The sequence below is a fragment of the Pelodiscus sinensis genome, chromosome 2 (assembly GCF_052426305.1).
Source record: "Pelodiscus sinensis isolate ZL-2025 chromosome 2, ASM5242630v1, whole genome shotgun sequence".
NCBI classification, from domain to species: Eukaryota; Metazoa; Chordata; order Testudines; family Trionychidae; genus Pelodiscus; species Pelodiscus sinensis.
Window position 1 is genome coordinate 260,656,006 of NC_143053.1, and position 25,216 is coordinate 260,681,221.

The following is a 25,216-nucleotide window of genomic DNA, read 5'->3' on the forward strand; positions in this document are numbered from 1 at the left end:
CAATTGCAACATATGATGACTGTATTGCAGTCCCTCAGGGAAGCTGGCTCAACAGTGAACCTTGCAAAATTCCACCTCGGAAGGGATGAGACCAGCTACCTGGGCTACACCTTGGGGAGAGGCACTGTATTCCCCCTAGTGGGAAAGGTCCAAGCCCTCCATCGTCAAAAAGGCAGGTATGCCAGTTCTTGGGATTAGCAGGGTACTATTGCTGCTTCATCCCAGGCTTCTCTACACCCAAGCTGGAGCAGCCATCAATAGGAGATGCCCAGCAAAGAGAGTTGCCACACCACACTCGTTCATGAGGAGGTACCAGAAGATCCTTTTACGCCTCTCTTTGGGGCTTCTCCCTGAACAGCCTTTCCTCTACATACAAGTCAGCTGATTCAACAGCAGCTTCTCGCACAAAGCAGTTTTCACTTCCTCACCACAAACTTCAAAAATTCAAAGTAATTAAATCCATTAAGTTGTCATGAGTGTTTGACCTTTCGATCTTAAATAACATTTTCAAATAATCCACCATTTTATGAACACATTCTCCAGGATTTCAATTGTCAACCCTCTGAAGGATCCTGAACCTGGTGCTTGACATTTCCTAACATTGCTCCCCACACTTCCTAACTTCCAGTTCCAGGGATTTTTGAAGTGCTTGCACTTGTTATTACTTTACTGTCTCTGGGTATGTCTACACTACCCCGCTAGTTCGAACTAGCGGGGTAATGTAGGCATACCGCACTTGCAAATGAAGCCCGGGATTTGAATTTCCCGGGCTTCATTTGCATAAGCGGGGAGCCGCCATTTTTAAAACCCCGCTGGTTCGAACCCCGTGCAGCGCGGCTACACGGGGCTCGAACTAGGTAGTTTGGAATAGGAATCCTAGTCCGAACTACCTAGTTCGAGCCCCGTGTAGCCGCGCTGCACGGGGTTCGAACCAGCGGGGTTTTAAAAATGGCGGCTCCCTGCTTATGCAAATGAAGCCCGGGAAATTCAAATCCCGGGCTTCATTTGCAAGTGCGGTATGCCTACATTACCCTCCTAGTTTGAACTAGGAGGGTAGTGTAGACATACCCTCTCTTTCTCTATGGCTTTGTTCAGCTTCTCATTTCTGGTGATCATGCTCCTTGCCCACTTTCTTTAACCAGCTCTAACTTCATGGAGGTTTCACTGAGGCCAGCCACTGCCTTGCACATTGCTATGCCTTCTTTCAGTCCATTTTTTCTCATTCAAGATGAACAAACGGACAATAACAAAACTGTAAACTTTTTGCCTGTTTTCATATTTTGCTTTTTTGAATTTTGTAGAATCTAATTGATCAGTGAACGATTAGCTGACTAATCAGAAAGAGGCAGCAAGGGGAAGAAGAGGATGGGGTGCTTCAAAGCGGCAGCACTGCGTGGAGCCCGGGGCCAAACTCTGGGCTCCATGCAGCACTGCCACTTTGAAACACTTCAGGGAGCCTGGGGCCAGCTGGGGACTCAATCAATTCCCTATTGGCCCCATGCACCCTGCAGTGCTTTCACCTTTAAAGGGCAGCAATAGCCATAAGGCTGCTGCAACACTTCAAAGCTGGGGTCCTTTACCAACTAATGGAATAGTCGATTCCAATTTCTTTGCCTATTCAATTAGCCCAGTTAATTTAAATGTAGTATCCCTAGATCACTGCCTGAAGTGTGAACCTCAGTTTTGTGGCACTGATGTGCCCCATCCACACTCAAGGTAGGCTCAGATTACTTATTTCCCTGTGGTCTCACCCTTATGTATGAAACCCTTCCGCCAGGTAGGCCTGGCAGTAACCAGGGCTGGGTTCAATATCTAGGGATCCATCTCACTCAGAACCAGCTCGAGCGCCCACCCATTAGCCTGGGAAATTCACAACTCCCTGGGCACCTCTGAGAGGTAATGCTTCCCCACTTGCAAGCACAGAGTCGGAGTGTAGAAAAAAAACTTTTAATGGAAAAGAGAGAAGCCACATGGCATTATCTTGGGAAAATACCACAACAGAGTTTGTAGCCCCCCCTCTCCCATGAGTAACCATCCCAGCTCAAAGTAACTGTCCCAGCTCAAAAAGGATTGAGCAATGTCTTTTGCCTCTCAAGCTCACTAGCCCAGCAATGTAGGGGTTCCATTCATTTACCCAAGCGTTCTCTGTACCCCACTTCAGATGCCCCACTTACAGCTCTGTCCAGTCAGTGCAGACCATGACACATCATCCGGATGACTCCCCTCCTTGAGCCTGAGGCTAGGCCACCTTTGTGCTGCTTCTGTAGTCCACTGGCCATCCATGCCAGCTGCTCCGCTGGCTGGTCTGCTGTCCACCTGCCACCTGTCCTACCAGCTGCCTGCCAATCATTCCTTCTGCCGCTCCATTGGCTGACTAGCTCCTACTGGCCAACTGCCGGTCGTTCCCACCAATGGCTCCACTGGCTGCAATGGGTCTGGCTCCCAGCCAAACCAGTGATTTCAGCTCTTAGGGTATGTCTATACTACAAAGTTAATTTGAACTAACAGCCATTAGTTCAAATTAACTTTAATAGTGTCTATACATACAAACCGCTATTTCAAATTTAATTCGAAATAGCAGAGCGCTTAATTTGAACTAGGTAAACCTCATTCTATGAGGAGTAAGGCCAAATTCGAATTAATGGTCCCCTTATGTGTTGGGGGGGTGGAGAGGGAGCCCAGGGACCATGCGCCTGGGCCTTGCCACCATGGAGCAGCAGCTGGGTGTCATGCAGGGGCCCTGGCCCATTCCCCATACGCTGACCTTGCCTTGCAGAGGGGGGCTGGATTTCACCCACTGTGTCCCCAGGGGGAACTGACCACTGCTCTTGTTTCACCACAGCCGCAGCGCCTGTGAGTGCAGGGCGCACCACCCCGCCTGCAACAGCCACCCGCACCCGGGCCAGCAGGCGCACCCACAACCTGAAGGAGAACCAGTGGTGGTGCCTGCGACTACTGGGGCAGCAGCTCCGCGCCCAGGAGAACTGAATCTGTAAGGACCTGCGGCTGTGGCAGCGGAGCTTGGAGGCGCTGGAGGAGCAGGGCCATCCCCTCTGTGGCCACCTCCAGACCTTTGGTGGACAGGTTCCTGCCTCCTCCTACTCCAGCCCCTGTGGCCTCCCCAGCTCTCGCTCCTCCTCCCACCTCTGCTCCCCCTCCCGCTTCCTCTGCACCCCCCGTCCCTCCTGCCCCACCATCCACACCCACTTTCCCCCGACGCCCCTGCACCCACAGTGCTGTGAGATGGGAGAGCCTGCAAGACCCCCAACCCTGAGCTTTCCCTTCCCTTCCTCCCCTTCCTCCCTCTTCCAGCTCCCTCCTGCCAGGTTTCCCCCTCCCCTCTCCCACCCTCATTCCTCCCTCCCTCCACCTCAGTTCTGTGAAATAAAAGAGATTTTTGTGGGCAAAACAGGTGTTTTTATTTGACATTAGGAAGGAGGGTTAGGGAGGGGAAAGGGGAAGGAGGGGAAGGTGGAAGAAGGCCTCAGTGGGGCATGCCAGGGAGAGTTCAGTCCTCCTCCACATGGAAGCTCTCCCGCAGGACTTCCCGGATCCGGATGGCCCCCACTGGGCCTCCCAGACAGCATCGGTGAGGGGCTGCGTGTACTGGCCAGCCAAGTGTTCCGCCTCAGCCATCCAGGCTGGCAGGAAAGCCTCCCTCTTCCTCTCACATAAATTGTGCAGCACACAACATGCTGCCACCACGGGAGGTAGCCCCATGTGATGCCCCTTGAAAAATTGTTGGCACCCTCCACACAAAATGGTTGGGGACCATTGCTTTAGGCCCATTCAATTACAGAAAACCCTTGCCTTCAGGGCAGCATGGCCTAGCAGCAGAGCCAGTCTTGGATCAGTATAGCCAAATGAGTCAATATAGTAACCTGATAAAGTTGGACAATGTGGCCCAATGGCTAAAGCACATATTGCAAGTCCACAGCTGCAGGGTAATGTGGCTCAGTAGCCTGCAACCCAAGGGCAGGAGACAACCACCACCAAAGCAGTGTTGGCTTGAATGGGGGGCCTGGGTCTGGCCTCTTACACAGGCCAATACAAGGGCCCAAATAGTGGGGGATCAATCTGCCTCAGGTCATCAGGGAATCCTGCTGCAACATGCAGACTCACTTGGGTACAAGATAGCACTCGTTCATCTTCCCTGGGTCACTTCCTACTCTATAGCTTGAAGCTGAGATTTGTGGGATGCCAGGGTCTCTCAGACCCTCTGAGACATCAATCCACCAGGGCATCTTGGGTTACAGGCCTCTGATCCCGCTCGCAGAATTACTAGCTTCATTTAGCAAGGGCTGGGGCAGCTCCTTAGCTGGAGCCTCAGCCAAAGTCCTTCCTTTTTGGCTGTCAACCCTGAATGAGCTGAGCTGTTCTATTCTATGAATAGTCTCCAGTTGGAGCGTGCCCCAGTAGGGCTGTGGAGGTTTCACCTCCTTGGCTCAAAGTGTGATATCAGCCCTCTCAGTACCAGTGTGGGACTGATGTACCGTCACACTCAGGGTATGTCTACACTACAGCACTAATTCGAACTAATTTAATTCAAATTAGTTAATTTGAACTAAGCTAATTTGAACTAGTGCATCTAGACCTAAAAACTAGTCTAGCATGTCCACATTAAGTGGACCCTGAACCAAAGCTAAGGCTGGCCGGAAGCAGTGCCGGCAGGGCATCAGAATAGGACTTAGAGCGTGGAGCTGCTTTCTCAGGATAGCCGAGGCCTGCGCTTTAAGAGACCTGACCCATACCCCGGGCAGACAGTTCTCAGGGGTTCCCCGCTCACTTGTCTACCTCGATGAGGGACAGCAAAGCAGTCCTGGCTTGGAGTGCCCTGAATGCCCACACCGGGCACATCACAGCACTCAGCCATCAGCCCGGCTGCACTTGCCACAGGCTGCCATCCAGGGGGGTCAATTGGGGGGCTGCAGGAGAGTTTCCACCCCGAGGAGCCAGCAGAGCCACCCCAGTCCTCCTCATCGGGGGCTCATACCCCATTCCTCCCTCACCTCCTTCTACGTACCCCTCCCTAGCCCCCCTTCCTGATGTACAAAATAAAGGACACGTGTGTTCAAAAATAGAAACTCTCTTTATTGAACAAAACTGGGGGGGGGGGGATTAACCTCTGGGGAGACTGGGAAAAGGAGGTGGGAGAGGGGAAGAGAGAGGGTGAGAGAGGGGAGGAGGAAACCTGGGAGGAGGGAGCTGGAAGGGGGAAGCCAGGGGAAGAAGGAGGAGGGGAAGTATTAAACTATAGTACACCATATCTTCAGTATTGTGTACAGATGTGATCTCCTCACCCCAGAAAAGATATTTTGGCCTTGAAAAAGGTTCAGGAAAGTGCAACTAAAATGATCAGAGGTTTGGAACAGGTCCCATATGAAAAGAAGCTAAAGAGACTGGGACTTTTCAGCTTAGAACAGAAGGGGACTGAGGGGGGATATGATAGAGGTCTATAAAAGCATGAGTGGTGTGGAGAGGGTGCATAAAGAAAAGTTCTTCATTAGATCCCATAATAGAAGGACTAGAGGACACCAAATGAAATGAATGGGTAGCAGGCTTCAAACTAATAACAGAAAGTTCTTCTTCACAAAGCAAATAGTCAACCTGTGGAACTCTTTGCTGCAGGAGGCTGTGAAGGCTAGAACTAGAACAGAGTTTAAAGAGAAGTTAGATAAAGTCATGGAGTTGGGTCCATGGAGTGGCATTAGCCAGGGGGGTAGAAATGGTGTCCCTGCCCTCTGTTTGTGGAATGCTGGAGATGGATGGCACGAGACAAATGGCTTGGTCATTGTCTTCAGTCCATCTCCTCCAGGGTACCTAGTGCAGGCCACTGTTGGCAGACAGGCTACTGGGCTAAATGGACCTTTGGTCTGACCCAGTACGGCCGTTCTTATGTTCTTATGTTCTAAGCTCAGGGCTCAAGGTCGGTGGTCTCACTGGACCACCCTGATTTTCATGCAAACCTGCTCCTGGGTGGCCAGGCTGGCAGCTCTCCTGCCCTAGACGGCCACTTTCCTGTGCCTAGTGCGGAGGTCGTGGACGTTGGAGGCTTCCCCCCAAACCTGGATGAGGTCCACGATCTCCGCACTAGACCAGGCGGGTGCCCGCCTTTTGCGGCCCCGGGCAGGCTCCTGGGAGCCACCAGCCTGGTCCCGGGAAGAGGCGGAGGTCTGGGTGGCAGCGGGTGGCTGGCTCGTGCCGTGCCAGGTGCAGGGTCTGCTGTCTGGGTGCTGGCAGGCTTGCACCTGGCACGGGCACCATAGTCAGACCATGCCCCTTTAAGGGCTCCGGGGCCGGGAGGGGGGCAGACGAGTTTCCCTGGTGGTGCCCAGAGTGGCCACCATGGCAAGCTGGGGAGGGCTAGCCTCCCACTAGTTCGAATTAAGTGGCTACCCAGCCCTTAATTCGAACTACTTAATTCGAAGTAGGATTAATCCTCATGGAATGAAGTTTACCTAGTTCGAATTAAGCGCTCCGCTAGTTCGAAATAAGTTCGAACTAGCGGTTTGCCTGTATAGCGCCTATCAAAGTTAATTCGCACTAACGGCTGTTAGTTCTAATTAACTTTGTAGTGTAGACATATCCTCAGCTAATCTGTGAACCTAATCCTGACAACACCTGATCATTTTCATGATTTCTCAGGGTGACCCAGACCTGAGTCAGGTAGATAGCTCTCTGCTTTAGCCTTTACTTTGCAGGGAACACTTGGTGCACCCCAGTTCCTGAAGCCCCTTTACGAGCCTCCCCCTGCAGAGCCCAGCCCTTGTCACTGGACAATCCCATAAATTGCCAAAGAGGCACTGTACACACCAGCGTGTTCGATTCAACTAGAGTGGCCCTATTTCCTATGCCAAATGGGACACTGTGGGGGGTCTGCTGGTGCTTGAGACTCCAGCCCTATAGCGGGGGAGGGCACTTGGGGCTTCAGCCCTGCAGAGGAGCGGGGAGTGCGAAGCTGCCAGCACTTGTGGCTTCAATGACTAAAGCTCTGAGTGCCAGTGTTCCCTCTGGGGCCGGCACCTTTCAGAGGTGGTGTGGCAAGATGTGACGGACCGGGCCATGTCTGGGCACAGCTGAGGGCGTCCGCTCAGGGCGAATTGCTCAACTTCGGAGCTCCTTACAGCCCCCAGACTGGTGACCTCTCCAAACAGGCCACAAACCAGTCTCACAGAGCGCTTCAGCAGCCTGCCTGAAGCCTCCCGAGCAAAACCCCTCCGACATCCCAGCAATATCCATGCCCCAGATGGCCCCGGGCCTATACACAGGTGGGGGGTCCTAGCACCCAATCCCACCTACCCCGAACAAGTTCTGTCCGGTTCCAGAAAACCAGCCACAGATCCCTGGTCAATTTACCCTCTGGATCTTACCCACAAATCACGCTGGGCCAATCCTTTAGCATCTAACAACTAAAGGTTTATTAACATAAGAAAGAAAAGCATGAGAGTAGGGTTATTAAAGTACAGTACGTTACATGCACCGAATCTCCCAGTCCTCGATGCAGGCTCTAGCAGAACCAGGCTGCAGCTGCTGGTTTAAAAGTTCTTGTTGCACATCCTACGATCAGGATGGGTTCACAGGTCTTCCGGGCTCTTCAATCCCTGCAGTGCTGCCTCTGGGATGAAGTGCTGAGCTGAGAACAAAATGGCATCGACCACATGGCCTCTTTATACCTCCTTCCTGGCCTCTTCTATTAATAAGCTTCTATTCAATACCTCACATGGGCCCCCTCCTATACCATTTTTGGGGCCAACACCCCCACCTATGGGTGCATCAGTGATCTGGCTGCTCCCCTCAAGATCCAGCAACGTGACACAAGATTTAACTTGTTCTTGGATCTGTGTGCTGGGGAGAGGAGAGGGAAGAGGGGAGCAGAGGCAGAGTGGCTGAGGCGACTGTATTTTCTGAACCAGCTACGGTTTGGGAGAAGGGTTTAATTTAGATTATTAAACACACTGAGCATTTTAACTTTCTCATGTTAGTTTATCAAACTTCATTTTAAATAAAGTAAAATCTTAAGTCTAATACAAGGTTTCAACATTTTCTTTATTGAAGGAGCAGGGAGCCTTGTTTGGGTGAGGGGCCACTGTCCCGCAGAAAAATCAGCTGGGGATCATGCAAGTGAGAAGCAAAAAACTCCTCCCCCAACCCTCACTGATGTGACCCCCAACTGATACACTTCCCTCCTCTGGCACTCCACCCTCTTTCTCCTCAGCCCCCTTAATTCTCCCTCTCCACAGCCTGATCCCATCCTCAGTATCGCCCCATCCCTCCTCAGTGCAACCCCTGCCCCTCCCATCCTGCTCCGGCATCCTTCTTCACCTCCTCCTGTCTCCATAACCTGCTGCCCCAAGTGCACTCACTGGCAGTGCAGTAGTGCTTGAATGAGGAGAGACGGGGCAGGGGGAGAGTCACTTTCCTGCCCTGCCCTGCCCTGCCCAGCCCAGCCCTTTGCCTGCAGGCAGCTCCAGAGCTGGGGCAGGCAGAGCCCAGGAGTGCCCAAGACTGACTCCAGCCCAGCCGGGTGCTGGACAAGGGGCTCCTTGCCCCTGCACACAAGTCACAGGAAGCAGCCCAGGGCCCAGCACTCCATCGGTGCTGGCTTCCCAGTTCCAACACCATGGATCAGTCCCAGCCCCTCCCAAAGCAGGAAGCCTGTAGCGGGGAGGGGGGGTTAACTCCTTAGCTCCCAGGAGCTGCACGCCCAGGCTGTGCAGGGGCAGCCCCAGGGGCATGAGCGTGCCCCTCCTGCCCTGCTTTCCCAGCCGGAAGCTGCAGCATGTGCTCCCTGCTCTGTAGGGGGCACAGAAAATTGGCTCACATGCCACTTGTGGCCCTTGTGAGCTGTAGGTTGCCGGATGCTGGAGCCCTGGTGGTCTCTTTGGGAAAATATGAGACAAGTTCCCATCTGTAAAAATAGTCAGGAGACTGGGAACAGCCCTTAAATACAGACTGTCCCAGGAGAAATGGGATGGTCAACGTAGATTCAACTGCAGAGTCACATTTGGCTTAGTGTTACAACACAGAGATGCACTTATGATAAATAAGACGTTTATTAACAAAGACAGAGATTTAAGCATAATGGAAACAATTAAGCATGAATAATACAGAAAGATCATTCTAGTTTTGTAGAAGTGAGTTAACTTCTGTACATTAATTTTATCTAAAGCAGTTTTTCACCTAAGGTCACTACCAAGTGACACTGGCACACATGACCAAGATCCAACCTTCATGAAATCAAAAAGCCCTGTATTTTCTGCTTTCTCAGCGAAGAGTAACCAAGAGGTTTTTCTTCCTCGGTCTTATAATACAATAAATCTTTGAAATGCCTATTCTGAAATAAGGCGTGTGTAGATTCTCCACTGCTGCTATTTCAAAATAGCCCTGCACCAGGGCCATTCTAAGTCATTCCTCCCCAGTGCCTCCTGGCCATCAAGATCACACGTCTACATTAGGAAAGCTGGTTTGGGACTAATTTTGAGGCTTCCCTGCAGTGTAGAGGTGCTATTTCTAAGAAAGCTATTTCGGAATAACTATTCTGGAAGGCTGTGTCTAGACTGGCAAGTTTTTCCACCAAATCATCTGCTTTTGCGGAAAAACTTGCCAGCTGTCTATACTGACTGTTTGAATTTTCACAAAAGTACTGACGATCACATGTAAGATTGTCAGTGCTTTTGCAGAAATACTATGCTGCTCCCGTTCTGGCAAAAGTCTTTTTCTGAAAAACTTTTGCGCAAAAGGGCCAGTGTAGACAGCAGAGACTTGTTTTTTGCAAAAAAGCCCCGATCATGAAAATGGCGATCGGGGCTTTTTTGCAGAATAGCGCGTCTAGATTGGCCATGGACGCTTTTCCGCAAAAAGTGCTTTTGCAGAAAAGCGTCCTGCCAATCTAGACGTGCTTTTCCGAAAATGCTTTTAACGGAAAAACTTTTCCATTAAAAGCATTTCCGGAAAATCATGCCAGTGTAGATGTAGCCAAATAGTATCAGAGGGGTAGCTGTGTTAGTCTGAATCTGCAAAAGCGGCGAGGAGTCCTGTGGCACCTTATAGACTAACTCCTCGCCGCTATTCTGGAATAGCTTATTCCAAAATAACTGTGCAGTGTAGACATACCCCAAGTTACCTGGCAGTAAATGCAATAGTGGTACTGGAACTGGGGGAAAGGTAGTGCCTTTCCACTTTTCATGAGGGCAACCCAGGCCCCTCCCCGCCCAAGTCCCCAACACCAAATCAAGCCAACATGAAACCTTGCTGAGGACTTCTGGCATTTTTGGGAGACAATCAGACCATCAACCTGCCTGTAATGCAAGGAATCTGAGAGCAGCCTCCTGGGCTCACTGCTTGCATTGCTATTACTATGGTCTGGTTGCAGCTGCAAGCCCTCCTCCTCCCCCCACTTACAGGGTCTTGGAGGAGGAGAGCCATGCAGGAGCTATGTGGAGCAAGTCCCTCCATCTGCCTTTCATAGAATCATAGAATACTAGGATTGAAAGGGGCCTCGAGAGGTCATCGAGTCCAGTCCCCTGCCCCCATGGCAGGACCAAATACTGTCTAGACCATCCCTGATAGACATTTATCTAACCTGCTCTTAAATATCTCCAGAGATGGGGATTCCACAACCTCCCTGGGCAATTTATTCCAGTGTTTGACCACCCTGACAGGTAGGAACTTTTCCCTAATGTCCAACCTAAACCTCCCTTGCTGCAGTTTAGGCCCATTGCTTCTTGTTCTATCCTCAGGGGCCAAGATGAACAAGTTTTCTCCCCCCTCCTTATGACACCCTTTTAAATAGCTGAAAACTGCTCTCATGTCCCTCCTCAATCTTCTCTTTTCTAAACTAAACAAACCTAATTCCTTCAGCCTTCCCTCATAGGTCATGTTCTCTAGACCTTTCATCATTCTCGTTGCTCTTCTCTGGACCCTCTCCAATTTCTCCACATTTTTCTTGAAATGCGGTGACCAGAACTAGACACAAGACTCCAACTGAGGCCTAACCAGCACAGAGTAGAGCGGAAGAATGACTTCTCATGTCTTACTTACAACAGACCTGTTATTGAATTTCAGAATCATGTTTCCTTTCTTAGCAACAGCATCACACTGCTGACTCATATTCAACTTGTGGTCCACTATAACCGCTAAATCCCTTTCTGCCGTACTCCTTCCTAGACAGTCGCTTCCCATCCTGTATGTATGAAACTGATTGTTCCTTCCTACGTGGAGCACTTTGCATTTGTCTGTATTAAACTTCATCCTATTTACCTCAGAGCATTTCTCCAATTTGTCCAGGTCATTTTGAATTATGACCCTATCCTCCAGATTAGTCGCAAGCCCTCCCAGCTTGGTGTCATCTGAAAACTTAATAAGCGTACTTTCTATGCCTATATCTAAATCATTGATGAAGATATTGAACAGAGCCGGTCCCAAAACAGACCCCTGTGGAACCCAACTTGTTATGTCTTTCCAGCAGGACTGTGACCATTAATAACTACTCTCTGAGTACGGTTATCCAGCCAGTTATGCACCCACCTTATAGTAGCCCCATCTAAGTTGTATTTACCTAGTTTATTGATAAGAATATCATGCGAGACTGTATCAAACACCTTACTAAAGTCTAGGTATACCGCATCCACTGCTTCTCCCTTATCCACAAGTCTCGTTATCCTATTAAAGAAAGCTATCACATTGGTTTGATATGATTTGTTCTTTACAAATCCATGCTGGCTGTTCCCTATCACCTTGCCACTTTCCAAGTGTTTACAGATGATTTCCTTAATTACTTGCTCGATTATCTTCTCTGGCACAGAAGTTAAACTAACTGGTCTGTAATTTCCTGGGTTGTTCTTATTTCCCTTTTTATAGATGGGCACTAGATTTGCCCTTTTCCTCTGGAATCTCTCCTTTCTCCCATGATTTTCCAAAGATGATAGCTAGAGGCTCAGATACCTCCTCTATCAGCTCCTTGAGTATTCTAGGATGCATTTCATCAGGCCCTGGTGACTTGCAGGCATCTAACTTTTCTAGGTGATTTTTAACTTGTTCTTTTTTTATTTTACCTTCTAAAACTACCCCCTTCCCACTAGCATTCCCTATGTTAGGCATTCCTTCAGACTTCTCGGTGAAGACCGAAACAAAGAAGTCATTGAGCATCTCTGCCATTTCCAAGTTTCCTGTTACTGTTTCTCCCTCCTCACTGACCAGTGGGCCTACCCTGTCCTTGGTCTTCCTCTTGCTTCTAATGTATTTATAAAAAGTCTTCTTGTTTCCCTTTATTCCCGTAGCTAGTTTGAACTCATTCTGTGCCTTTGCCTTTCTAATCTTGCCCCTGCATTCCTGTGTTGTTTGCCTATATTCATCCTTTGTAATTTGTCCTACTTTTCATTTCTTATATGACTCTTTTTTAATTTTTAGATCATGCAAGATCTCGTGGTTAAGCCAAGGCGGTCTTTTGCCATATTTTCTATCTTTCCAACGCAGCAGAATAGCTTGCTTTTGGGCCCTTAACAATGTCCCTTTGAAAGTCTGCCAGCTCTCCTCAGTTGTTTTTCCCCTCAGTCTAGATTCCCATGGGACCTTACCTATCAGCTCCCTGAGCTTACCAAAATCTGCCTTCCTGAAATTCATTGTCTCTGTTTTGCTGTTCTCCTTTCTACCCTTCCTTAGAATTGTGAACTCTATTATTTCATGATCACTTTCACCCAAGCTGCCTTCCTTTGGCCAGGACAGGTGGCTTCTTTGGCCCCTACTCTGGAGGTCACAGATTCTCCAACAATCTCTGGATTATGTCTTGGCCAGGGGCCAGGCCTTGGGAGGGGAAATCTCCTCTGAAGTTTGGAAGTCTCCAAGGCTCTTGAAATGAAGAGTATTCCACTGAAGGTAATGGAGACATTCCATTACAAATCCATGTTGCAAGCTGTTATATGACTGTAAGTCCATACTACTGCACTTAAGTTAAGTGAGTGAAACCATTCTAAATCTGAGTAATGAAGTGTGGAAACTGGCTCAGCATATTTAAATTACAGAATATGTATTTTAATACAGAACAAAAGTTACTAGTTTTATACACAGTATATGAATATGCTTTATTAGCGCAAGAGTGAGTGTGCCAGCACATCTGAAAGAGGGAGGTTGGGAAGCAGTAGCATTACACTGTAATGAGAACTTATTAATGGCTTTTGGGCCTGAGGAAAACTGAGAGAAATACAACAACAACAACTACAATTACAGCAAACACCAAGAACAGAATAACTTTCTTATTTTTACGGACAGATTTCCTAGCTATTGTATTCCTTGCAGTAAGATCACTCACAACTTCGACAGCTGGTTCCAAATAGATATCATTGGTGTAACACCTGCCCCCGTTCTCCAGCACCGTTCTCTGGATCATTCTCACCAGCTCCGAAACCTGCTCCGTCTGCTCTTCTCCAGTTGCTCTGTTGTTGAAAGCGCAGTAGCGGTTCCCACACTCCTGAATCAGCCTCTTAAGATCTTTGTTATCTGAGTATTTCACGTAGTCATGGAGGGAGCCCTCAGCTCCTAAATCTTCTTTCCGGGTGAATAGGACAATTGTGTACCTCATGGCTCCATGTCCAAAGATCTCACGGAGTCTCCTCACTGCTTTCTTGTCTTCTGCAGTGTAACGGCCCAGCTAGGTCACCAGCACCAGCGCGTGGGGGCCTGGGGCGGAGAGCCTGAAACAATGAGCAATCTCTCCATGAGTTGTTGTGGCACAAGCCTTTTGGTCAAAAATGGGAGGTGTATCAATAACCACAATCTTCCCCCCCATTCCAGCTCCTTTGCCCCTTTTCACAAGTCAGAGTCACTGGCTTTGCTTCGAGTCTGGACTCAAACATTCGTCCACCAAGGATGGTGTTTCCCGTGGCACTTTTCCCAGCTCCGGTTTTGCCAACGAGGATGATTCTGAGCTCCGATCTGTGGTTATCCATGGCTGATGGCAACAGGTGGGACAGTAAGAGAATCATTGCATAGGTAACAATACATGAGTAGGACTTGTACCTTTTTATACAATTGCTAATTAGCCTGCATTAGAATTACATATACTGCAGCTGAGTCACATGAAGTAAATAACTTCCATCCAGTCCCAGTTCTTAGCTATTCTGTCCTCTGGGATGTCTTGCTATGTTAAGCTGAACGTGACCAAAACTGAACTCCATATCCTCCTTATCCAATCAACTCTATGCCTTCCTCCATTTAGCCCCCAGTACATGATTTGTTGTTGCTGAGCTTATATGCAAAATCACTACTGTGGCCACATCAACGTCTCTCTTCAAGACTCACTTCTCTTGTAAATAACAAATTTTATTACAAAAATTTCAGAGCAAAATGGAGGGGAGGAATCTGAGAGGAGACCATGCAATCTTTGATGGCAAGAAGATTACACAAGGCCATTTCTGGGCTAACTTCTATATTTTTTACAGCTAATATTTTCCTGTAAAATGAAAGAGAGTCCTGCAAGCTTCAGGGTTTTGACACCTGTTCTAAATATACCTGCAACCACACACATTACCATAGTGGCTGTGGTACGGGTGCAGTTATTGGGGAATGGTAATGACATGTGTCTTGTAATTGGTCTTATGTAGGAACTACCTCCAACAAAGAAAATCTCTTTCCCAATATTTCTAATTTCATGCATAGATCAGACTGCTCTAGCAGCTGCAAACTGTAAATCAATCTGCCACTTTTGATCAAGTAGAAGATGAGGGTGTAAGCATGTTACAGCCCCCTCAGTCAGTTTTACACAGAGTTGGTCTGCTTTTTGGTTTTCTTCAAAATCTCAAACAAAAAATGGTCCTTCATCACCGTAGAGACTAACAAAACTTAAAAAGTAGAAACCCTAGAGCAACACATGACTTCAGAGTTTGTAGACAGATCCATGTTACAAAGAGCTTGCAAATAAGGTCTCATCCTACAAAACAACTAGCACCATTCCTAGTATTTTCTACTTTTGACTCTTAAGTGTCAGAAATCTTCCACCTGTCCTGGAAAGGCATAAGTATCTTGTGGGAAAAGGTTTTTTTATGCAAAAATGCCATGGGCACACTGCCTGTTTTTGTGCAAAAACCCCTAGCACAAAAATGGAATGAAAGAGAGTATGCAAATGAAGTGTGAGAAAATGCTAATCCATGCTTCATTTGCATTGCCTGTTGGGACAAAACTCGTAGTGTAGCCATAATCTTAGAGAACTGATGGGCAGGATTGCCTGGGATGCTAACATGAAGGGGAAAAGGAGTCCAGGAGAGCTGGCAGTATTTTAAAGAAGCCTTATTGAAGGCACAGGAAAAAATCATCCTGATGCTCAGTAAGAAAAGCAAATATGGCAGGTGACCAATGTGACTTATAAGGGAAATCACTGGTGAGGTTCAACACAAAAAGGAAGCTTACAAGAAATGGAAACTTGGAGAGATGACCAGGGAGAATAAACATACTGCTCGAGAATGCAGGGGAGTAATTAGGAAGGTGAAAACGCAATTGGGATTGTGTCTAGCAAGGGATGTGAAGAGTAACAAGAAAGGTTTCTACAGGCATGTTAGCAACAAGAGGGTGATCAGGGAGGGTGTGGGGCCTCTCCTGGATAAGGGAGTGTCACGGCTCAATTCCCCAACCTGGACTTTGAGTGTAAATAAAGGGGGCCTGCCAGCATAATAAACTCTGTAAGAACCTGCCTCTGTAACTCCCAGAGGTAAACTGGTCAGGTCTCAGTTTCCCTGAGATCCAAAAAAGAGAAAAGGACTTGAAACCCTTCCTGAGGCAAAGTTCTCCCCCTGCTCCAACCTCCGTTTTGCTTGGCATTGGGAAAACAGAGATAATCTCCTGGGTAATGTGGTTTCACTTCAGCACATAGCTTTAAAGACACAAAAATCAATCAATACTGGTTAATCAAAACAAAAATAAAATACTTTTATTATTAAAATGAAGCCACTGTTGCAAACATAGTAGATGACAGTATGTTAAAAGCCACAAATTGAAATAGATCCAGGGATTCTTAGTTACAAAAGAGAAAAACAATTAACTAGCGCAGACACGATTTCCACACCCTTTAATAAAGAAAACAATAAAACTTGATGGACTGTCTAAACTTTTCCCTGTTTACACATTTTAATGAATTCAAGGAGTCTGTTTCTGAGAGAGTCCATATCTCCTGCTCCATACCTGGGAAAAGCTGCTACTTCCACAAAACAAAGGAAAAAAAACTCTCTCATTTGAATTTCAATGGCTGCATGCCCAAAGCCTCCTCCCTCAAATGCTGCTCAAAGTTGGTGTAACCCTTTCCTCACGCTCCAGGTAAGTTAGACTTTCCTTTGCATCTCCTATTAATGACAGGGACGTAAGCTAGGATGCATCTGCACTGAACTGTTTTTCTGGAATGATAACCATTATTCCAGAAAAATGATACTAGCGTCTACCCTGCAATTGCATTATTTCAGCAGAAGTTGAAATAATGGAGGCATTTTCCCAATGAAGGTAACCCTCATTCAACAAGGAATGAGGATGCAGAAAAGAGAGTTTTGTCGAAAAAAGAGGTCTCCAGAAAATAACACAGGTACACTGCTGGTTACTCCACACTCATCACAACTCTATAGTTCCTGTTCCCCGAAAGCTCTTAAAGCTGCAGACACAGGGGATAGGGCTTGCGGAAGGAAGCAGGAAACCAGATGCAGGAATGTGGATATGTATGGCTGGATGGCCGAGAGCCTTGTAACAAAAGGCCATGCCAGGACTCTGGAGCAGGTCTGAAGCAAGGTGAAAGAGCTCTGGCAGGCATATGCAGGGCGAGGGAGCACAGTTCACACTCTGGGGCCATCCGTAGCCAGACAGACTAACCCCCATATCATCCATCTTATTTACCTTCCTGAAGCATACAGGACAGAGAAGGAGCAATAAAATCAGCATAGTCTATGCTGGCTCATCTGATCCTGAGAAGCTGAAACATAGATATGAGGAGAGATCAGGATATGCGAGACTGTCACCGGCTGGCACCTATGTTGATTCGAACACACACACAGTCCCTGAAAGAGGAATTTCCCACTGAGAAAAGAATCCCCAGTAATTCCAATTTAGTTATCTCTCTTACAAGTGTAAATTAAGTTCACAACTCCCTTGTAAGAACTGGTCTCACAAAAGACAGACCAGCCCCATTTGGCATGACAGATAAGAAAGAGAAATACGTGACCCCATGAGTATAAAAGATGGGCCCAGCACACACTCACTTTGAGTGTCATTCTACCCTCTACCTGCTGGTCGGGTTAGGTGTTTGACCTCCCGAGGTTCTATGGGGACGCCCACCTCATATTTTCGTTTTTCCTAGGAATTGAGGGACCGGCCCTGGCCTGACATGCTGGAGTCGAGAGGCACAGAAGGGGGTAAAAATTATACCTGGATGTGGTCCTCTGTCTTAAGTGTACACATAGAAAGAGTAAGCTGTTACTTGGTACCATTATTTCTATTTTTCTATCTTTATCTTCTTTGTAACCATTTTTAAGATCTATATTTTGCTAGCAGTTAAGAAATAGAGCAATAGCCATTGCAACCATATGATTTATAAGCTTCCTCAAATAAACCTGTAACTGTTTAAGCTTTAACCTGACTCCTTCAGTTGCTGTAACAGAACCAAGCACAATTTAAAAGAACTTCAGCCGGTCATAAAGGGACAGACATAGGGAGAGCTTGGGCATTTGGATTTGTGTCACACCCAGGTGGCACAATCCACTGGGGCACCTTTCAGCCTTTCCCCAAGGCTGCCCTCTGCGAAGGAACCCCTGTGTTCTAGCAGCTAAAATCTAAGGTGTAATAAGCTCTTCCTATATAACGGGGCGTCTGTTGGCCTGCTGGCCACCCTCTGCGATGGGACCCAGGTCCTAGCAGTAAAGGCATGGACGTTAAACCTTTTCTCGGAAACATACACACATACACTGCCCTGCCCGTCAGCTGACACCATCACATGCCCAGAGGCAGCTCCGATTCCATGACTAGGAGTGTGCTGTGGTGTCCAAAGACTGGGCAAGCAGAGCATACAGGGGAAATGCTTTGCTGTCCCTCAGAGAGGTAGGCAAGCAAGCAGAAGAACCTGAGAAACAGCTGTTCAGGGGGTCCCTTTAAGCTCATGTCTCAGCTAGCCTTAGAGAGCAGCACCTGGAAGCAACTGCTGACCTAATGCCCTGCCTGAACTGGTTCTGGGTGGCCTTAAATGAGAAATAGCATCCAATCAGTGTGTATGCTATCTTTCACAAAAACACATTACTATTTCATTTCTCTTTTTGTGTGTAGACTCTCTATTTTGAAATAATCTTTTCCGGGAGATCTCTCCCGGAAAAGTTTATTCCAGAAGAAGCTTTCAGTTTAGACATACCACTAAGGACAGATGATGTGGGAAAAGCTGAAGTACTCAATGCTTTTTTGCCTCTGTCATCACAGACAAAGGCAGCTCCCACACTACTGCACTAGTCAACGCAATATTGTAAGGATTTGGGCAACCCTCAGTGGAGAAAGGACAGGTTAAAAACTATTATGAAAAGCTAGACGTACAGAAATTCATGGGTCTAGTTTTAATGCATCCAAGGGCGCTGAGGGAACTGACAGATGTCATTGTGGAGCCTTTGGCCATTATCTTTGAAAACTTGTGGGGATCGGGAAAGATCCTGGATGACTGGAAAGGCGCAAATGTAGTGCCCATCTTTAGAAAAGGGAAGAAGGACAATCCAGGGAACTACAGACCAGTCAGCCTTACCTAAGTCCCTGGAAAAATCATGGAGGGGATCCTCAAGAAATCCATTTTTAAGCAGCTGCAGGAGGAGAAAGTGATCAGGAATACTCAAAATGGATTCACCAAGAGCAAATTCTTGAGGTAACTGGCTCTGTGGACAGGGGGAAATCAGTGGGTGTGAAACACCTTGATTTAGCAAAACTTTTGATACGGTCTCCCACAATATTCTTGCCATCAAGTTAAGGGAGTCTGGACTGGATAAATGGACTGTAAGGTGGACAGAAAGCTTGCTAGATTGTCAGGTTCAAGGGGTAGTGCAGGAAGAGTTTTAATTCGAACTACCTAGCCCATGCCGCGTGTAGCGGCGGGCAGGGAGTTCGAACTACAGGGCATTTTAAAATGGCGGCGCCCGAGAACATGCAAATGAAGCCCAGGATATTTAAATCCCGGGCTTCATTTGCAAGTTCAAATGCCTACATTAGCCATCCTAGTTCGAACTAGGGTGGCAGTGTAGACATACACTGAGTGATTTGGGTTTGTTTAGTCTGCAGAAGAGAAGAGTGAGGGGGAATTTGAGAGCAGCCTTCAACTTCCTGAAGGGAGGTTCCAGAGAGGCTGTTCTCAGTGGGGGCAGATTGCAGAATGAGGAGCAATGGTCTCAAGTTTCAGTGTGGGATATCTAGGTTGGATATTAGGAAAAACTATTTCCTTAGGAGGGTGGGGAAGCACTGGGATGGGGTCCCTAGAGAGGTGGTGGAATCTCCATCCCTAGAGATTTTTAAGTCTTGGCTTGACAAAGCCCTGGCTGTGATGGTTTAGTTGGGGTTGGACTGCACCAAGTGAGTCAGGGACACCCCAATCAAACTCCCTTTACTTCTTTTGCTCTGGAAGCTGCTCTGTTTCAAGCACACAGCTTGCTGTGCTTATCTACTTGCTTAGTGTGATGATACCCCTCCTCCTGCCAATCAGCTGAGCTCCCTGCCTGGGTGGGAGCTTTGATTCTCTGAGTGGAACTCAGAAAACAGCTGCACAATCATGCAGCCACACAGCTTACAAGGAACTTAGCCTGGGTCCATTAACGGTGATTTTAGTAACTCTTGGAATGCTGTGGAACTTCCAGAGGATTTGAAAGAAAACTAATTTTGTGTCAGTATTTGGAGAGAATGAATTGGCTGACCCTTGTAATTAACTACTTGCCAGCCTGACATTGATCCCAAGGAAGATAATGATGATGTAGATATTGAACTTAATAAGAAAATTAAAGGAGAGTAAAATACTTAATTGCAATTAACCTGAATTAATGGAAAACAGATCCTTTTAAGCTAACATGACATATTTATTGATGAAATTGCAGGTTTGTTTGATAAAGATCATAATTTTGATGTTCTATACTTATCTTTCTTCAAGGTGTTTGACTTCCTACCACACAACACTTTGTTTAAGAAAGTAGAATGATGAAAGAATGTACATGGCAGACAGTTGTTGGATTAAAAACCAGCTAAGAGACTAGACCAAATATGAATATAAATTGCAAATGATCACTGGGTAGGAGTGTTTGCAGTGGAGTCCCATGGAGATTGGCTCTTGGTGTTGCCATTTAATATATTTATCGATGACCTAGAAGAAAACAAAATCACTGATCAAGTTTGCTTAGGATAAAAACAGGGAATGGTAGATACAGAGGAAGAAAAGTCAAACAGTGTTCAGGATTGCTTGGTTAGATGGGCAAAAGGAAACTGTATATCTTTCAATCAATGCTTGATTTGCAAAGGAAGTGGTGTCATAGATCAAGCAGTATGCACTATGTGGCAGACACCATTTTGCAGAGTGTGAAACTCTGCCACCTCTAGTGTCACCTCACATGCACAGTGCATAGAACATATCATAACTACAGACCTGAAAGAGTTATGGTGTGGCAAGCACTGGAACTAGTTAAGCCTTGGTTTAAATATAGGGAAATTTCAATGTATACACTTTGGATCAAAGCACGCAGGCCATATTTTCAGTTTCGGAAACTAAATTGTAGGAAACAGTTACTGAGACGGACATGGGGGTCATGGCAAATAGACCACTGAACATGACGTCCTAGAATGTGGTCCTAGGAAACAGAAATAGGGAAGTTTCAAACAGAAGCAGAGAGTTATGCTACCTCTGTATTGGCACAGGAGTGACTGCTGTTAGAATACTGGGACCAGTTCTGGTGTCCACATTAGAAGAACGATGTTGATTGGAGAGGGTTCTGAGAAGAGCCATAGGAATGATGAAGGGAGTGGAAAAGATGCCTTGGAGTGAGACACTAAAGGAGTGCCTGCTTAGCTTAACAGAGAGAAAGTGAAGGGGTAACTTGATCACACTAGGTACGTACTTACGTGGGGAACATTAATTCAAAGTGGGATTCTTAATCTAGCAGACAAAGGTATAACAATATCTGGTGTCTGGAAGTTGCAGCAAGACAAATTCAGGCTTGAAATAAAGCACACATGTACAACAGTGATGGCAATCGAAAAAACACAGGCAGCCAGGTGGCAATTCTGTCAATAGAAATCAGAGCTTTCTTTCGAGAGAGTGTCCATGCAGTCTGGATGCTCTCTTGTGCAAAAGCACACTGGTTTTCTGATGCACTTTTACAGTGTGGAGATGCTCTAGCATAAGACATTTTTGTGGAATATCTCTTCTGCAAAAAACTTCTTGCACAAAAAACCTGTAGTCTAGACATAGACAAAGAGATTTCGAGGACCGGAAAATATATTTTGCTGAATGCAGAAGTTTGGGTTTTACAAGAGGTGGGTTTGCACATAACATGTGAAAACACCCAGCTTGCAACCCATGTTCCCTGTCTTCAAGGACAGAACAACAGCCCCAAAGAAAGAGAGCACGAGGAGTTATATGAACAGCATTCAGCAATTTTTCACATATATGCCAGTCTAAGGGACTAAGGGTATGTCTACACTACCACCCTAGTTCGAACTAGGATGGTTAATGTAGGCAACCAAAGTTGCAAATGAAGCCTGGGATTTGAATTTCCCGGGCTTCATTTGCATCTTGCCGGGCGCTGCCATTTTTAAATCCCTGCTAGTTTGGACTCCGTGCCTGTGGCTACATGCGGCACAAAGTAGGTAGTTCGGATTAGGCTTCCTATTCCGAACTACCATTGCTCCTTGTGGAACGAGGTTTACCGGTAGGTCAGAATAGGAAGCCTAATCCAAACTACCTACTTCGTGCCGCGTGTAGCCGTGGGCACGGAGTCCGAACTAGCGGGGATTTAAAAATGGCGGCGCCCGGCAAGATGCAAATGAAGCCCGGGAAATTCAAATCCCAGGCTTCATTTGCAACTTCGGTTGCCTACATTAACCATCCTAGTTCAAACTAGGGTGGTAGTGTTGACATACCCTAAATATAAGACTGTACTCAGGAAGACGTGTGTGAGAAACAAAACTCAACTGAATTAATCAGAGATCTACACACGTAAGTGCATGAACATTTTTGATGCTCCAACAAGAGTGCCTCTGGCAAAGGGGTCAGTCAGCAAACATGGGCTCTGATGTTTCTCTTTAATGAGCACATTTATGCTTGAAAATGTACAATAATTATATCTCCATATGCATTGTTTTACTCACATTCAAAGGCTCCAGTTGGGAGCCAATCATTCTGAGCAGCACTCTCACAAGCACACACACACACAATCCCTGCAGAAAAGGACTTACAGTATAAAGAGAAGCAGATTAAGAGTGGCGTGTGGGATACAACACACAAACAAAACAATGTGGTAAAGAATTGCGAGGCCAAAATATGCCCAATCCCCCTATATAGGAAGCATTAACTTCAATAGCGTCTATACATGCAAATTGCTATTTCGAGTTTAATTCAAAATATCGGAGCACTTAATTCAAATTTGGTAAACCTCATTCTACAAGGAATAACGCCAAATTCGAAAGAGCTAATTTGAAATAAGTGTTGTGTAGACACTTAATTCGAATTAGCTGGCCTCCAGCCCTTCCCTGTTTCCCCTGGTGGCTACCCTAGGCCAAACCAGGAAAACTCCTCTCCTCTCCCTCAGCCCCGGAACCCTTAAAGAGGTAGACTCTGGCCAGATGGCACGTGCCAGATCCAGACCTGCCAGCAATCTCTCCCCCTGGCCCAGTGGCCCCATAATGAGCCAGGCAGCCAGTTCCAGCCAGTCATCCCCCACCCAGCCCCCAGCACCCAGGAGCCAGACAGAAGTCATAGATGGCATGCACCCACCTAGACTAGTGCGGAGTTCATGGACCACATAGAGGTTTTGGGGAAGACACCCAATGTCCATGATCTCTACACCAGGAGGAGGAACACACCCATCTATGGCCGCATAGCAGCCACCATGGCCCAGAAAGGTCACAGGTGCACCCAGGAGCAAGTGCACCTGAAAATTAAAGAATTGCGATAGGGGTTCACCAGGGCCACCAGGGGCGGCACCGCAGCAGGGGCTGCTACCTGCCTCTACTTCCCTGCCCTCGACCGCATCCTGGGGGGCGGGATGGTCCGCGCCACTTTGGGGGGCAGCGAGCTGGGACCAGAGGGCCTGGACCCAGGCACGGCAGATTGGCCAGCAGGGAGGGTGCCATGCCAGCAGGACCCCCAAGCTGTCCCGGCACCAGACTCAGCCGGGTCATCAGGGTAGGCCACACCAGATAAGTGCCATCACTGTCCCCTCCCGGGGGGGGGGGGGGGCAGGAAAGGAGACCAGTGACCGCAAGCATGGGCCATACTTCCCATAGATCACACAGTCACCTGTGCATGTGTGAGCACGTGCCGTGCCACCCTTGGGCAGGTGGCTCCAGCTGCATGCCACACAGGGGCCATGGCCCGATAGCCACACGTGTGTGTGAAGAGACCTGACACGCTCCCGACCTCGGGGCATGATCCAGCAGGACACTTTCCCTTCACACGCCCCCTCTACACAGAGGCAGGGGACATCTCCCCCCCACCTCAGCTGCACTATACACGGTACAGGGGCATGGGTGCGGTCTTGGGGCAGCTCCCACTCCCTATCATGGCCTCTGTGCAAGCCTGTCGGCTCTGACGGTGCAGGGCACGGTCACCCCACCTCGCAGGGGGCGCTGGGCATCATCCATGCATCCCCAAGGAGGACTGGTCACTCCCCTTCTTTCTCCACAGCCGCACCAGCTGCACATGCAGGATGCACCACCCCGCCTGGGACCTCCTCCTGCACCCGAGGGATGCTCCAGACCACCAGCATGCAGCAGGGGTACCGGGACCAGCACCTGAGGGCCCTGCGAGCCCTGCACCGCATCATCCAGGCCTGGGTGCACGAGGACCTGCAGCTCTGCCGGGAGCAGTTTGCCCAGGACCGTGCTATGTGCTCACAACTGCAGGCCCTGGTGCAGAGCATGCTGCCCCGTGCTGCCCTAGTGCCTGCTACCCCCCAGCTACTGCTCCTCTTCCCACTCCTGCCCCCCCTCCCACCTCTCCCTCCTCAACCTCCACCTCAATCTCCACCCCCCCACCTCAACCTCTGCACCCTCCTCCCTGTCCCCCAGGGGATGCCAAGACCCCCGCACCCGCCATGCTGGAAGACATGTGGCCCAACGAGACCCTCACCCCTGAGCGGTGAGCTTCCTCTCCCCCTTCCTCCCCTTGCTTCCCCCTTCCAGCTCCCTCCTCCCATGTCTCCCGTTCCCCTCTCCCATCCTCTCTCCTGCCCTCTCCCACCTCCTTTCCCCAGACTCCCTAGAGTTTCATGTTCCCTCCTCAGTTTTGTGAAATAAAGACAGTTCGTGTTTATGAAAAAAATGTGTCTTTTGTTTGACATCAGGAAGGGGGGCTAGGGATGTGAAAGCGGAAGGACGGGAGGGAGGAATGGGGCATGAGCCCCCAGTGGGGAGGACCGGGGAGGCTCTGAGAGCTCCTTGGGGTGGACGCTCTCCCTCAGGGCCTCCTGGATCCTGACAGCCCCCCAATGGGCTCCCTGGATGGCAGCCTGCAGTAAGTGCGGCCGAGCTAATGGCAACGACCCCACGAGATGCACTGGCATGCCCGGGGCAGCTCTGGCTCCATGTGGCTGAGTGCTGTGGTGCCCTGAGTTTGGGCACTCAGGGCACTCCAAGACAGGACTGCTTTGCTGTCCCTCATCGAGGTAGACAAGCAAGCGGGGAAACCTAAGAACTGTCTGTCCGGGGTGGGGGTAGGGTCCCTTTAAGCATGGAGCTCAGTTAGCCTCAGGCAGTAGCCCCACACACTAAGTCCTAACCTGATGTCCTGCCGGCACTGGTCCCAGCCAGCCTTAACTTCGGTTCATGGTCCACTCAGTGTGGATGCGCTATTTTGAAGTAGGAAATAGGAAAACTCTATTTCAAAATAGTTTTGTGTCTAGATGAGTTATTTCAAATTAGCTTAATTCAAATTCATTATTTTGAATAAAGTTAACTCGAATTAACGGTGTAGTGCAGACATACCCATATGGATTAGCATGTGAGAGGCAAATCATAGAATCATAGAACG

At 48.2% G+C, this 25,216-nt stretch overlaps 1 protein-coding gene across 1 annotated transcript; it reads right to left on the reverse strand.

Moving 5' to 3' along the window:
* Window positions 1-13,162: 13,162 nt before the first annotated feature.
* Window positions 13,163-13,943, reverse strand: LOC149525479 (GTPase IMAP family member 3-like). The gene is given in 2 exon segments (XM_089776028.1): window positions 13,163-13,780; window positions 13,782-13,943. Coding segments are annotated over 2 exon segments (780 nt in total).
* Window positions 13,944-25,216: the final 11,273 nt, after the last annotated feature.